Source organism: Syngnathus leptorhynchus, chromosome 6, assembly GCF_054491065.1.
Source record: "Syngnathus leptorhynchus isolate UIUO chromosome 6, UIUO_Slep, whole genome shotgun sequence".
Lineage (NCBI taxonomy): Eukaryota > Metazoa > Chordata > Actinopteri > Syngnathiformes > Syngnathidae > Syngnathus > Syngnathus leptorhynchus.
Genome location: NC_141200.1, coordinates 7,858,943 through 7,871,352, shown reverse-complemented (window position 1 = coordinate 7,871,352; position 12,410 = coordinate 7,858,943). Strand labels below are relative to the sequence as shown.

Here is a 12,410-nt window from a genome sequence, read left to right as displayed (position 1 = left end):
CACAGAGGATGCGGGGAGGCGTATCATTTTTTTAAGCCTAATGACTTTAACATTAGATAAATGGAGCACTGTAATTTTGAGGGTTGTTTTGTTTGTCGAACAAAACTTTAGGCCATACATTGGGTTTTGTGTCAAACTCTAAAAATGTTGTATTTTCCTTCACACAAATGTCTTCTGTATCATTACACAGTCCCAATTGTAAAAGTGTCAGTTTCCCACGGATGTGAACGCTCACTTGCATTGTCGAGGACTCATCACGTGGAAGCCAGACTCTTCCCTTTTGGTCTCGTCACGTTCGATTCTCCAGATGAGCACTGACATCCTCGTGGACGGACACGAGCGATTTGACGTCAGCTGGCGCCGCCGACAAAACACACACACACAGAAATAGCTTGCCCCCCCACCCCGCCCCCGCTTGCTTCCCCACCTTGTACTGCAGAGGAAGAGTATTTTGGTCAGCTTGTCTCCTGGTGTCGAAGACGTCACAGTCGCAGGAGTGTGAACCGTGCGCATGGCAAAGTTCTCTCACTCACTGTCAGAACATCCACTCATTGGCAGCGCCGTGTACCCACATACTCTGACAGCAGGCCTGCACTTCTCACTCATACGACACAGCAGATGCGGCACCCCCTATTGGGACACATTGCTTCAGGGAGGGTCACATCATTACACAGTAAACAATGCCTTGACTTTCGCCACCTTGTTCATGTTTCGTAAAAGCTTGTGTCACAGAACAATACCGGACACATTTTTATCAAAACGTCATGATCATCGCTTCTCTGTATCAGCAAGTATTCAAATGTACACGGTAAAGGTATTAATGCGTCCCTAGTTATTTAAAAAAAAAACATTTGTAGGTGTAATTGGAAGCAGTGCTAGCAATCTTTTCTTGATTGCGTGTTTATTGATCATGCTGCCCCACTTTGTCTAGTTGTTGGGATTTGCAGGTGAATTGGTAACCTGTCCCTCTGAGCTGCAGAAAAACACTGCAAAGCGAGTAACAACCTCCTTAATAGATATGCACAAATCTCCTTGGATACAGCTGACACGTACAATGATCACCGGGAAAAATGTTTGCCTGGATATAATATCATTTTGAACAACGCTTGCTTTTCGGCAGGTGCTTCTTTGCAGAGTGACAAACACAACAACAAAAAAAACACAAAGAGCAATCAACCATTTGACAAGTATGAGAAACAGATCAGGATTTGTGTGATCACATGTTTCTAATGAGCAGATGAGGAGGAACTAAACCAGGGGTGGCAAACTCATTTTTTTCGCGTGCCGCATTGTAGTCATAGCTTCTTTCGGAGGGCCATTATGACTATCAACTGTCTCAGAATGAGGCAGGCAGCAAGATTTTAAAGAAGCTCTTTAACCTATATAAAGGAAAAAGGCATAGCGCAGCTGCAGCAAACGTTTGTGCCAGTTCAACGCCGCAGCAGCCTACGTGTTGACTTCATACAATCGCACAGACACCAAATGTCATGAGAATGTGAAAGACACTCTTTAAAGAGACAAGATACGTAGAGGAAGAAGCACACTAATAGCTCCGAAAGCTCTGGAACACCCACCTTCTCTGTGTGGAAATGCAAATTGTGTTTTTCCCCCATTGGTGTAAATGGGATATAAATAGATTGTCCTCTCCCTCTTCTGTATTAAGACAGCGGTTCCAATTCCGTAAAATAGTGATTCCTATAAATAGTTTTCTTTCATTTCCATACTTTCCTTCCTTCAAGCAATCACAGGGGGGTTCTCAGTTTGCGAAGGTTCTGACACATGACCTTTACAAAAGATGTGTGGCATAAAAATGCGACATCATGCAGCACAAGAAAGTGATTTATATTTTGTGTATTGCTTGAGTTTTTTGTGACGAGTTTGTCATAGAAATATTTACTTTCATTATGACATTTCAAGAGTCACAAATGGTCCATAATAAACTATGGTAGCACCTTGTTCATTGCAAAGGTTGATGAGAAAAATACTCAAAGTAGTGACCATGTATTTTAAACAAATATTTCTAAATATTTTTAAAGTTTTATCCCAATTCAAAGTATGCATGTGCAGTGTAGGTATTATTTTTCTTCACTTTGTTTTGCCACCTTCACCTTCTACATTGTGACTTTGAATGTGTGAGGCTTTAAAACGTGGGGCCGTTGCATGACGTGGAAAGTCTGTATCGATGTTTGGGTCAGGCTTAACCGCCTTTAAACTGGCCCCATTTATTGTCATTCTAATGGGGCGCGTGTTGTGACATTTGTGGACATGACCTTGCTGGAAAAAAATAAGATTTATTTATGAAGATTGCGTTTTATACGAAAAGCTACTACCTTGGTAACGTGCCCAAATTCTAAACCCCAATGTTTCAGTTCTTTAGAGTATCTATTTGCAGCTATGTAAAACATTTTAACGTGTTTCCAGGGAAAGTATTTGAGGAAGTGAAGTGGCAACGTAAGGGTTACAATCTAAAAATAGTCACCCTTTCTGAAAAGGTTGTAGTCGCTCCTCTTTGTCTTCCACTGAATCTGTGAAAAAAAGGAATTGGGCAAAGGTGGCCACTGCGGCTATGTGCTTATTCTCTACACTGATCTTCTGCTGGAAGGATGTCAAAAAATTCACTGTGTAACTGATCAAGAGAGATTGTTGTTGTGAATCTGCCTGTAACTTTTTCTTTCTTCTCTTCAAAAATAGTCTCGAATGAGAACTGTAGTATGTTGAGAATGTCTCAATTCCAACTGCAGACGGAAGTTCTATTTACAAATGATGGGGAGAGGAGCAGCAGCTGCGATGCAAGATATCTGAAAATGGAAACTGCTCCCTGGGGGTTGACGCTGCTTATTTTTGCGGTGTTCATTATTTATTTCCCACTTTTAGTTTACTGCAGACGAAAGCATATGTGGGCCAAAAATGGTGCTTTGGATGACGACTGCCGACATCACTCACGGCTCCCGTGTTCATCAGCGTGTCTGATGCAGTGAGATCTGCAAGCAAATCTTTTGTTACCATAGCATGATATTTTCATCAATACAAAACAGTCACATCATAAGAAGTGAACATTCCCTCTTGTGATGATGTTTTCTCATATCACTCCACAAACTTGACATGGAGTACCACTCCGAACTTCAAGATGTCGCGTTTCAGGACCATGGGGAAATATTCCTGCAGTAGGTTTTTTTTGGGGCAGGTTGAGTCATGTTCATTTTGTCATTGATATGGGAAAGACTTGGTGATTGGTATCAAGGTCAAACTGCACATTTTTGGTCTGTACGATGCTTATTCGTGCCTAAAATCCAATTTGGGTGTTTCCTTTCCTTTCCTTTTTCTTTTTTGCAAATGAATGCTTTAAATGACAATATTTCTAAATGGAATTTGTCAATTATGTTGTCAGCTGTTTATAGAATAAAACGAAACAAAAAATATTATTGTAATTGGCAGAATCAGAGAAACAAAATTTTCCACTCATTTTTTAAAATGAGCAAATTCCCACCAATAAATTTCAATTGTGTTCTCTATAAGTGATGTCAATGGAAAGATCCAACTAGTGGGGTTTTTTTCTCCAAGAAACATCTTGTCCTCTAGGACTGAAACGGCAATCACAGGTGAGAAATCACTGTCGTCATTATCAATTGCACCGCCTTAGACATCAAGTGTTTGGATGGCGAGTAAAGTGATCAGTTCCAGTCTCTTGGGAAAAGACCAGTGGTCAGTGGAGTAATGATTAAACGTGTGTGGTGGTGGTTACTTTTCACCAGGAGGGATATATGCTGGTTGGGGGGAAACTCACCATCAAAAAAAAAAAATGAAAAAAAGCAAATGCCATGAAAGCCTTGACATCCTGGAAGAATCTGTCTGATTTACCTGTTCCTCGCAGGAGCTGAGAACATCACTGTTCTCATTAGAAACAGCTTCTGTGCTGTCTCATAGCAACCTAAAAATAGAGATGTCCTTATTAGGCTCCATGGCTGTGATGGCTGCTACAAGTTTTAGCCTCTTTAATTGTGCAGTAAACAGGTAAAATATTTTTCCTTGCTATCAGTGGATGGTATAGGTTGGCTGATGTGAACTTCATTTGCTTCATGGCTGGAAAATACTGCATATATATTGATTTTTTTTTTTTTTTTACAATATTGAAAAGGAATCTGTAAGTAGGTGAGTAGGGTGCTGAACTCCAAGTATGGAAGGGGTCGACTGTACATTGCTTACTTCTATTCCCCTTTTTGTGACTTACGGTAGATGGTAGAAAGGGTTGTCATAGCAGCAGAGCTGGCTTGCTCATTAGGTAATATGCAACTGCTAAAGGCGCCACAGGAGGTGCCACAAAATTGGGAAAGAATCCTCGCCGTAATTATACGAAAACTAGTAACTGTATTAGAATGGGAAATACATAGCATAGATTCAAATGTCAAAATCTCAGCCATTTATTGTAATGATGAAGTGATAAGTTGTTTCTGAGTGATTAGCTTCAACATGGTAAGCTAATCACAAAATGAACTTGAGTGAACTCAGTGAATGTTTTATTTCTGTATCTTCACAACATGGATGGGTCTTAACTGATTGCATTTGTTTATTTCAGTAAGTAGATAATCAACATTTATTACAACTTCATTTCATGTTATGTTTTCACAGGACTTGTCGAAAAGGGAAACGGACTGAAGCAATTGTGCTTATCTAGAGCCGTCCCAATTTCATTAAACAATTTACATGATAACAAACATTTATAGAACGTTTGTCGGGATTAAACCAATATTCAGTTTGGTGTTTCATTATTTGTTGTATTTACATTTGACTCGTTAATGACTTTCTGGCTTTTGGTAGTCAGTCACTTTTGTATTCATTTTTACCCGTTTACATATTGGATTTTTACTTTTCATTGCGTATCGTGTTACAGTTCAAATTGTCACAAGCATGTTAATCGTTTTGAGCTTTATATCGCTCTTGTGCACATTACTAGAATTAGAATGCTTCATAACTTAGCATTCTCACATGCCATGTTAAACTGCAGTTTACAGCTTCTTTACATTTCACTGTAATGACTAAAAAATGACATCCAATCTGACATTAAAATAAAAACATACAATGGACAAGTAACTTTTGGTTTTTCTTTTTTTTACATTAAATTGTATCTTATAATTTAACTTGGATGATGTATTTGACAATGCATGTTGAAATCATGCAACCATTCAATTGAAAGAAAGCAAACTTTATTTTAAACAAGAAGTAGGGAAAACAAATTTTCATTTGTGAGTTGTTTGATTATTATCAACAAATAAATGACCGATATTCTCCTTACACTCGTGGTGAGTCTATCTCTGAAATGCTACCAGCTAAGTGCGCCATTACACTGCACTATAGCTATTGAAGCGTTTAATTATTCCATTGTACTAATGATAATAAAGAGCCATCAAGTGTTGTTGAAGTTTTACTGTGTATGAAGCCAGAATGCTGCTACCTATATCTAAACGTACTCGCGTGCACGCGCGCTCACACACGCGCACACTCAAAAGAACAAGATACCACTTAATGATTTGTCATATCGTTTATCATTTGTAGACATAAACTACTGCTTTCATTTACAAACCTCCTCCCTCTTTTCGAATCTAAAATGCACGCAGTGAGCATTATTTCCATGTCAACAGTGCCTCAGTGTGTGTGCGCGCACGCGTGTGCGCTGTGGGTGTGCGGCTCATGCACAGAGGTTCTCGTCAGACGCACGTTTATTTTGGGTGCGCTCTGACGTCAAGAGCGCACACGTTTCATTCAACAGGCTAAGAAAGTAAGTTATTTATAACCCGCAGCGTCTCCAGGTTGCTCTCCTTGAGTGCGCAACAAGAGCAATCCAAAGCATCCTCCTCGAAAATCCCGCGTGAACTTTGTGTTTTGAATCGAGACATTATCTCCTCATTTTTTCTATCCTCCTCAGACGCAGCATGTGAGCATGCATGGGAAGCCTGTTTTCTAACCAGGTAAGACAAATTTACTATTATAATAAGACATAACACATGCAATGCAATGTGCCATTGGACGTACGAGTAACCCTCTCAGCATTTAAATGAATAGTGTAGCCTACTTTATATTCCACCAGGCAATAACCACGTCTTGGTTAATAAACCAACATTAGCTCTATAAATATATGTCTAAAAAGATGGAATGCGTGGTAATATGGCCAACTACTACAAACAACATATAATTTACTGCTCAGTGTTTTTTTTTTTCACTTAATAATTCTAGCTACAGATTTCATGTATTCTCGTTACTGTTGTGATAGAATCGGTTAAGTTGTCATCATCATTCCGTTTCTAGCTCTTATCGATACCACCCTTCAATGAAAATTTCACACTTTGAAATAATGTGCATTTATAGTCGCATCATCTGTGCCATTTATCATTGTAATGTTGTGACGGACTGCCACCTGCTGGTGATTCATCAGGAGGGCATCTTTTTATTGGGTTATAGGTTGTGTTTATATTTCATATATATCGTGTTTCTTTTTTCTCCCAAAGCTGTAAAGTCCACACATACAGATAATAGCTGTGACTGTCAGGGTGATGGCTGACATTCTAGAGCTACGTACAGACGGGAACTCGCTCCTAAAAGCGGTGTGGCTCCGACGCTTGAGGCTCACCAGACTCCTCCTGGAAGGCGGCGCGTATATCAATGAGAGCAATGAACGCGGCGAGACGCCTCTCATGGTGGCCTGCATGTCGACGCACAGTGACCAGCAGAGTGTGAGTAAGTCCAAGTTGGTCAAATATTTGTTGGACAACCAGGCTGACCCCAACATACAAGACAAAGGAGGCCGGACCGCCCTGATGCACGCCTGCCTCCACAAGGCGGGACACGAGGTGGTGGACCATCTGCTGAGCAACGGGGCTGATCCCAGTCTGGAGGACAGAGGCGGCGCCTCGGCGCTGGTTTACGCCATCAACGCAGATGAAAAGCAAACGCTGAAGCTGCTTCTGGATACTTGCAAAGCCAAAGGCAAAGAGGTGATCATAATCACCACTGATAAGTCGCCATCTGGCACCAAAACCACCAAACAGTACCTAAACGTCCCGCCGTCTCCAGAGCTGGTTGATAAGTCCTCGCCGGCATATTGCACCTCACCTTCTGATATCATCGTCACTGCATCTCCTACAATTGAGCAAGAGCAACAAAATACCGTCTTCAGCTTCCAAACAAAGTTGAAAACGTCCTGCTCGGCCAACAAACTGGCAAACGGGCCCGCGTCGCCCACACGGCGGCCCACGAGCCACAAGCGAGCGCGTTTACCTCAGCTGAAGCGTCTGCAGTCGGAGCCGTGGGGACTGATAGCGCCCTCCGTGTTGGCCGAACGGGCGAGCAGCCACGACGAAAGCAAGAAGGCCACCTCGAACGAGGACATGGTGGCAGGCTTGAACGGCCTGACGCTGAGCAAAAGGGCAACTTTATCTCGGCAGAGCAGCGTGGATGGCAAAGAGATTGCTTTACCGCTGGTGGGCGAGCAAGGCTGCAAAATAACGACCTCGCTGTCGGTTCCCCCAACCTCAAAAGCGGCCTACGAAAGATCGTTAGGCCAGCACCAGCCTCTGGCACGACGCAGCACCGTGCCCACCGAGCAGGAGGGCGCTAACGTCGGGCATCCCAGTCTGAGAGACACCATGCACAAGCGGCGACTCGGGAACGACCACTACGACTCCGACTCCCAGCTCTACTCCGACTCCGTCATGCTGGACTCCCCCAAGGTGCCATTGGAGCGACGGAAAATGAACACCTCCCCTCTGGCCGTATTGACCAGCTCCAGAGAGTCCCTGGACAGCAACACCAGCACGTCCTCACCCAGCACCGTCCGCCGGCGTCCGCCAGGCCTCTTGGAGAGGAGAGGCTCTGGCACCCTGCTTCTTGATCACATCTCCCACACAAGGCCGGGCCACCTGCCCCCTCTCAATGTCAACCCCAACCCTCCCATTCCTGACATTGGCGCCAGTAGCAAGACTTTGGCCGGCTGTATTCGATCCTTAGCTCCAGTAGCACCTAGCACACCAAAGAGAGGTGGACCCAAGTGCAAGAAGAAGCTTGTGAGAAGACATTCTATGCAAGTGGAGCAGATGAAGCAGCTGTCCGACTTTGAGGAGCTTGCTCATCAGTGACTAAGAGTGTTTATGCAGCATTTTTAGTGTTGACTGCCTACATTGTCAGCAAGTGCATCCATGAGTTCAGTGGTGTAGACTCACAGGCGTATAGATGTTGAATAAGAAACTGGAAAAGTTCCAACTGAGCAATATAGATAGATTTCCTCCTTGTGCCGCTTCCCACCTTGAGGATTCTTTTTTGACATCATGTCTGCTTTAAATGTATTACCATTTTGAATGTAAATGACAAGCTATGACACAAGGGATCTCGTGATGTAACATGCAGGGACAATTCTTGATCCCTTTGTAGCCAACAGGCCGCTAGGGTGCACTTTGTCCATATGTAATTAGCATTAACGACGGGCTTACTCTGGAGTCGAGATGTAGCGTTGGGTTACAAGTTTGATTTTGTAGCAAAATTGTGCAAAGTGCCTTCAAGATTGATTGAAGATTGGGGTGGAAAGAATCGCTATACATTTGATGTATTAAAAACAATTTGTAACAAAAAAGGTGGAACCAAAATGTGTTTCATTTCATTAATACCGTTGGCCTCACATGAAGTGAATAATGTGTCTTTAAAAAAAGCAGGTGGTGTGGTGGTAATATTAGCACTGAAATGTAAAGTGCGATATAACTACTACTACTACTACTACTAACTACTACTAACTACTACTACTACTACTACTACTACTACTACTACTACTACTAGACAACAGGGACAAATGTTTGCAATCCAACAGAGTTATACACATTTAATTTCTAACTACACATTTAGTTACCTATAATATTTCAATTTAATTCAAGCCACTGTGGCAATATCTTGCTGATCGATTGTCCTTTCATGCTTCTGGTTATCAAATTCAAGCGCATATGAAAATGCTCTATAAAGAAAGAACATGTTGGCACATCTGTTAAAAACAAACATCTAAATCAATGGTTCTTAACCCTGTTGGAGGTACCGAACCCCACCATCTTTCATATGGGCATTCACCGAACCCCTCTTTAGTGGAAAATAAAATTATTATTATAAATTTCAAAAGCAACATCTTGATATAGCCTTCTGTTTTGATTTGATCCACCGACAGAGGAATAAGTCTGTTATTTGTACTGTATGTGTTATGTAGTTATGTAGTGACACCTAGCGAGCGAAATTACACATTGACATTGAGTTTCCTTTTTGCTTTGGAGCAGGTTTTCTATAGAAGACATGAGAAAATAAATTATGTCATCAATCTAAATTCTTTGAAATAAAAACGAGCATGGATAAAATAAAATGAATATCAATCAAGCATGATAAATGATCATAGTAAAAAATGAATTGGTTAACTAATCACCTATCACTGCAAGTGTGGTCAACAATGATTTTAAATCAGACATGCAATTTCATGATTCCAAAATCTGCGTTTTTCTCGCTTCCCGAAAACTATGCAGTTTGTTCTAGTGACAAATTGCAAAGATGCTTCCATGTATTCCTCGTTAGTATAGTGGACAGTATCTCCGCCTGTCACGCGGAAGACCGGGGTTCGATTCCCCGACGGGGAGTTATTTTCTTTGTGTAAACTAGCTTTGGGTATGCTGTCCATCTGTGTTTGCAGCAGATTTACAATGTAACTCAAGTGGTTTTTGTGTGACAGTTTGTGTTAACTGAGGACAGTGGAATTCCACCCTATTAACTAGATTATAAACTAATAATCTAATTAGTTTGCTCATTTGTTACTCCATATTCCCAACAGAAATGGTGCCTCATCAGCCCGTGATGAGACTTTTTGCAAGAGGACTGGTGTGTCAAGTTTCCATAGTGTAGTGGTTATCACGTTCGCCTCACACGCGAAAGGTCCCCGGTTAAACCGGGTGGAAACAAGCTGCATGAATACTTTTGTCAGCCCTTTCTAAAAATTACTGGCGCCAGTCCTTGATGCGACTTTTTGCAAGATGGCTCTCACATAGAAGTCAAGTAAGTTTCCATAGTGTAGTGGTTATCACGTTCGCCTAACACGCGAAAGGTCCCCGGTTCGACACCGGGTGGAAACAAGCTGCATGAATACTTTTGTCATCCCCTTTGAAAATTTACTGGCGCCAGTCCTTGATGCGACTTTTCTCAAGACGGCTCTCATTGCGAAGTCAAGTAAGTTTCCATAGTGTAGTGGTTATCACGTTCGCCTCACACGCGAAAGGTCCCCGGTTCGAAACCGGGTGGAAACAAGCTGCATGCATTCTTTTGTCAGCCCTTTCTAAAAATTACTGGCGCCAGTCCTTGATGCGACTTTTTGCAAGATGGCTCTCATTTAGAAGTCAAGTAAGTTTCCATAGTGGAGTGGTTATTACGTTCGCCTAACACGCGAAAGGTCCCCGGTTCGACACCGGGTGGAAACAAGCTGCATGAAAACTTTTGTCATCCCCTTTGAAAATTTACTGGCGCCAGTCCTTGATGCGACTTTTCTCAAGACGGCTCTCATTGCGAAGTCAAGTAAGTTTCCATAGTGTAGTGGTTATCACGTTCGCCTAACACGCGAAAGGTCCCCGGTTCGACACCGGGTGGAAACAAGCTGCATGAATACTTTTGTCATCCCCTTTGAAAATTTACTGGCGCCAGTCCTTGATGCGACTTTTTGCAAGACGGCTCTCATTGCGAAGTCAAGTAAGTTTCCATAGTGTAGTGGTTATCACGTTCGCCTCACACGCGAAAGGTCCCCGGTTCGAAACCGGGTGGAAACAAGCTTCATGAATACTTTTGTCAGCCCTTTCTAAAAATTACTGGCGCCAGTCCTTGATGCGACTTTTCTCAAGACGGCTCTCATTGCGAAGTCAAGTAAGTTTCCATAGTGTAGTGGTTATCTCGTTCGCCTCACACGCGAAAGGTCCCCGGTTCGAAACCGGGTGGAAACAAGTTGCATGAATACTTTTGTCAGCCGTTTCTAAAAATTACTGGCGCCAGTCCTTGATGCGACTTTTTGCAAGATGGCTCTCACATAGAAGTCAAGTAAGTTTCCATAGTGTAGTGGTTATCACGTTCGCCTCACACGCGAAAGGTCCCCGGTTCGAAACCGGGTGGAAACAAGCTGCATGAATACTTTTGTCAGCCCTTTATAAAAATTACTGGCGCCAGTCCTTGATGCGACTTTTTGCAAGATGGCTCTCACATAGAAGTCAAGTAAGTTTCCATAGTGTAGTGGTTATCACGTTTGCCTAACACGCGAAAGGTCCCCGGTTCGAAACTGGGTGGAAACACTCCGCATGAAGTTTTTTGTCAGCCCCTTTAAAAAAAATCCCTGGCGCCAGTGCATTATGTGACTTTTTACAAGACAGCTGCCATGTCAAGTTTCCATAGTGTAGTGGTTATCACGTTCGCCTCACATGCGAAAGGTCCCCGGTTCGAAACCGGGTGGAAACAAGCTACATGAATGCTTTTGTCAGCCCTTTCTAAAAATTACTGGCGCCAGTCCTTGATGCGACTTTTTGCAAGATGGCTCTCATTTAGAAGTCAAGTAAGTTTCCATAGTGTAGTGGTTATCACGTTCGCCTCACACGCGAAAAGTCCCCGGTTCGAAACCGGGTGGAAACAAGCTGCATGAATACTTTTGTCAGCCCTTTCTAAAAATTACTGGCGCCAGTCCTTGATGCGAGTTTTTGCAAGATGGCTCTCATAGAGAAGTCAAGTAAGTTTCCATAGTGTAGTGGTTATCACGTTCGCCTCACACGCGAAAGGTCCCCGGTTCGAAACCGGGTGGAAACAAGCTACATGAATACTTTTGTCAGCCCTTTCTAAAAATTACTGGCGCCAGTCCTTGATGCGACTTTTTGCAAGATGGCTCTCATTTAGAAGTCAAGTAAGTTTCCATAGTGTAGTGGTTATCACGTTCGCCTAACACGCGAAAGGTCCCCAGTTCGAAACCGGGTGGAAACATGCTGCATGAATATTTATGTCAGCCCCTTTGAAGAATTACTGGCGTCAGTCCGTGATGCGACTTTTTGGAAGACGGCTCTCACACAGCACCTGAGCAAGTTTCCATAGTGAAGTGGTTATCATGTTCGCCTTACACGCGAAAGGTCTCCGGTTTGAAACCGGGTGGAAACAAGCTGCAAGAATACTTTTGTCAGCCCCTTTGAAAATTTACTGGCGCCAGTCCGTGATGCGACTTTTTGGAAGACGGCTCGCACGCAGCAACCGAGCAAGTTTCCATAGTGTAGTGGTTATCACGTTCGCCTAACACGCGAAAAGTCCCCGGTTCGAAACCGGGTGGAAACACTCCGCATGAAGTTTTTTGTCAGCCCCTTTAAAAAAATCCCTGGCGCCAGTGCATT

At 42.9% G+C, this 12,410-nt stretch overlaps 1 protein-coding gene and 16 non-coding genes across 17 annotated transcripts; all 17 read left to right on the top strand.

The window, feature by feature from the left end:
* The first annotated feature begins 6,545 nt into the window (after positions 1–6,545).
* On the top strand, positions 6,546–8,126 carry ankrd34c (ankyrin repeat domain 34C). Its single transcript, XM_085914890.1, has one exon. The coding sequence runs from the start codon at positions 6,546–6,548 to the stop codon at positions 8,124–8,126; it is 1,581 nt and encodes a 526-aa protein (XP_085771016.1).
* A 1,452-nt stretch (positions 8,127–9,578) lies between these two features.
* trnad-guc (transfer RNA aspartic acid (anticodon GUC)) lies at positions 9,579–9,650 on the top strand. The gene has a single exon. It is a non-coding gene; the product is annotated as a tRNA-Asp (tRNA).
* Positions 9,651–9,897: 247 nt separating this feature from the next.
* trnav-cac (transfer RNA valine (anticodon CAC)) lies at positions 9,898–9,968 on the top strand. The gene has a single exon. It is a non-coding gene; the product is annotated as a tRNA-Val (tRNA).
* Positions 9,969–10,066: 98 nt separating this feature from the next.
* On the top strand, positions 10,067–10,139 carry trnav-aac (transfer RNA valine (anticodon AAC)). Its single transcript has one exon. It is a non-coding gene; the product is annotated as a tRNA-Val (tRNA).
* Positions 10,140–10,237: 98 nt separating this feature from the next.
* Positions 10,238–10,310, top strand: trnav-cac (transfer RNA valine (anticodon CAC)). The gene has a single exon. It is a non-coding gene; the product is annotated as a tRNA-Val (tRNA).
* A 98-nt stretch (positions 10,311–10,408) lies between these two features.
* On the top strand, positions 10,409–10,481 carry trnav-aac (transfer RNA valine (anticodon AAC)). Its single transcript has one exon. It is a non-coding gene; the product is annotated as a tRNA-Val (tRNA).
* Positions 10,482–10,579: 98 nt separating this feature from the next.
* Positions 10,580–10,652, top strand: trnav-aac (transfer RNA valine (anticodon AAC)). Its single transcript has one exon. It is a non-coding gene; the product is annotated as a tRNA-Val (tRNA).
* Positions 10,653–10,750: 98 nt separating this feature from the next.
* On the top strand, positions 10,751–10,823 carry trnav-cac (transfer RNA valine (anticodon CAC)). The gene has a single exon. It is a non-coding gene; the product is annotated as a tRNA-Val (tRNA).
* Positions 10,824–10,921: 98 nt separating this feature from the next.
* On the top strand, positions 10,922–10,994 carry trnav-cac (transfer RNA valine (anticodon CAC)). Its single transcript has one exon. It is a non-coding gene; the product is annotated as a tRNA-Val (tRNA).
* Positions 10,995–11,092: 98 nt separating this feature from the next.
* Positions 11,093–11,165, top strand: trnav-cac (transfer RNA valine (anticodon CAC)). The gene has a single exon. It is a non-coding gene; the product is annotated as a tRNA-Val (tRNA).
* A 98-nt stretch (positions 11,166–11,263) lies between these two features.
* On the top strand, positions 11,264–11,336 carry trnav-aac (transfer RNA valine (anticodon AAC)). The gene has a single exon. It is a non-coding gene; the product is annotated as a tRNA-Val (tRNA).
* Positions 11,337–11,426: 90 nt separating this feature from the next.
* trnav-cac (transfer RNA valine (anticodon CAC)) lies at positions 11,427–11,499 on the top strand. Its single transcript has one exon. It is a non-coding gene; the product is annotated as a tRNA-Val (tRNA).
* A 98-nt stretch (positions 11,500–11,597) lies between these two features.
* Positions 11,598–11,670, top strand: trnav-cac (transfer RNA valine (anticodon CAC)). The gene has a single exon. It is a non-coding gene; the product is annotated as a tRNA-Val (tRNA).
* A 98-nt stretch (positions 11,671–11,768) lies between these two features.
* trnav-cac (transfer RNA valine (anticodon CAC)) lies at positions 11,769–11,841 on the top strand. The gene has a single exon. It is a non-coding gene; the product is annotated as a tRNA-Val (tRNA).
* A 98-nt stretch (positions 11,842–11,939) lies between these two features.
* Positions 11,940–12,012, top strand: trnav-aac (transfer RNA valine (anticodon AAC)). The gene has a single exon. It is a non-coding gene; the product is annotated as a tRNA-Val (tRNA).
* A 98-nt stretch (positions 12,013–12,110) lies between these two features.
* trnav-uac (transfer RNA valine (anticodon UAC)) lies at positions 12,111–12,183 on the top strand. The gene has a single exon. It is a non-coding gene; the product is annotated as a tRNA-Val (tRNA).
* Positions 12,184–12,281: 98 nt separating this feature from the next.
* On the top strand, positions 12,282–12,354 carry trnav-aac (transfer RNA valine (anticodon AAC)). The gene has a single exon. It is a non-coding gene; the product is annotated as a tRNA-Val (tRNA).
* Positions 12,355–12,410: the final 56 nt, after the last annotated feature.

Bases quoted from the DNA above. Each gene is read 5' to 3' on its own strand.
- ankrd34c (XM_085914890.1), top strand. From the start codon at position 6,546: ATGGCTGACATTCTAGAGCTACGTACAGACGGGAACTCGCTCCTAAAA.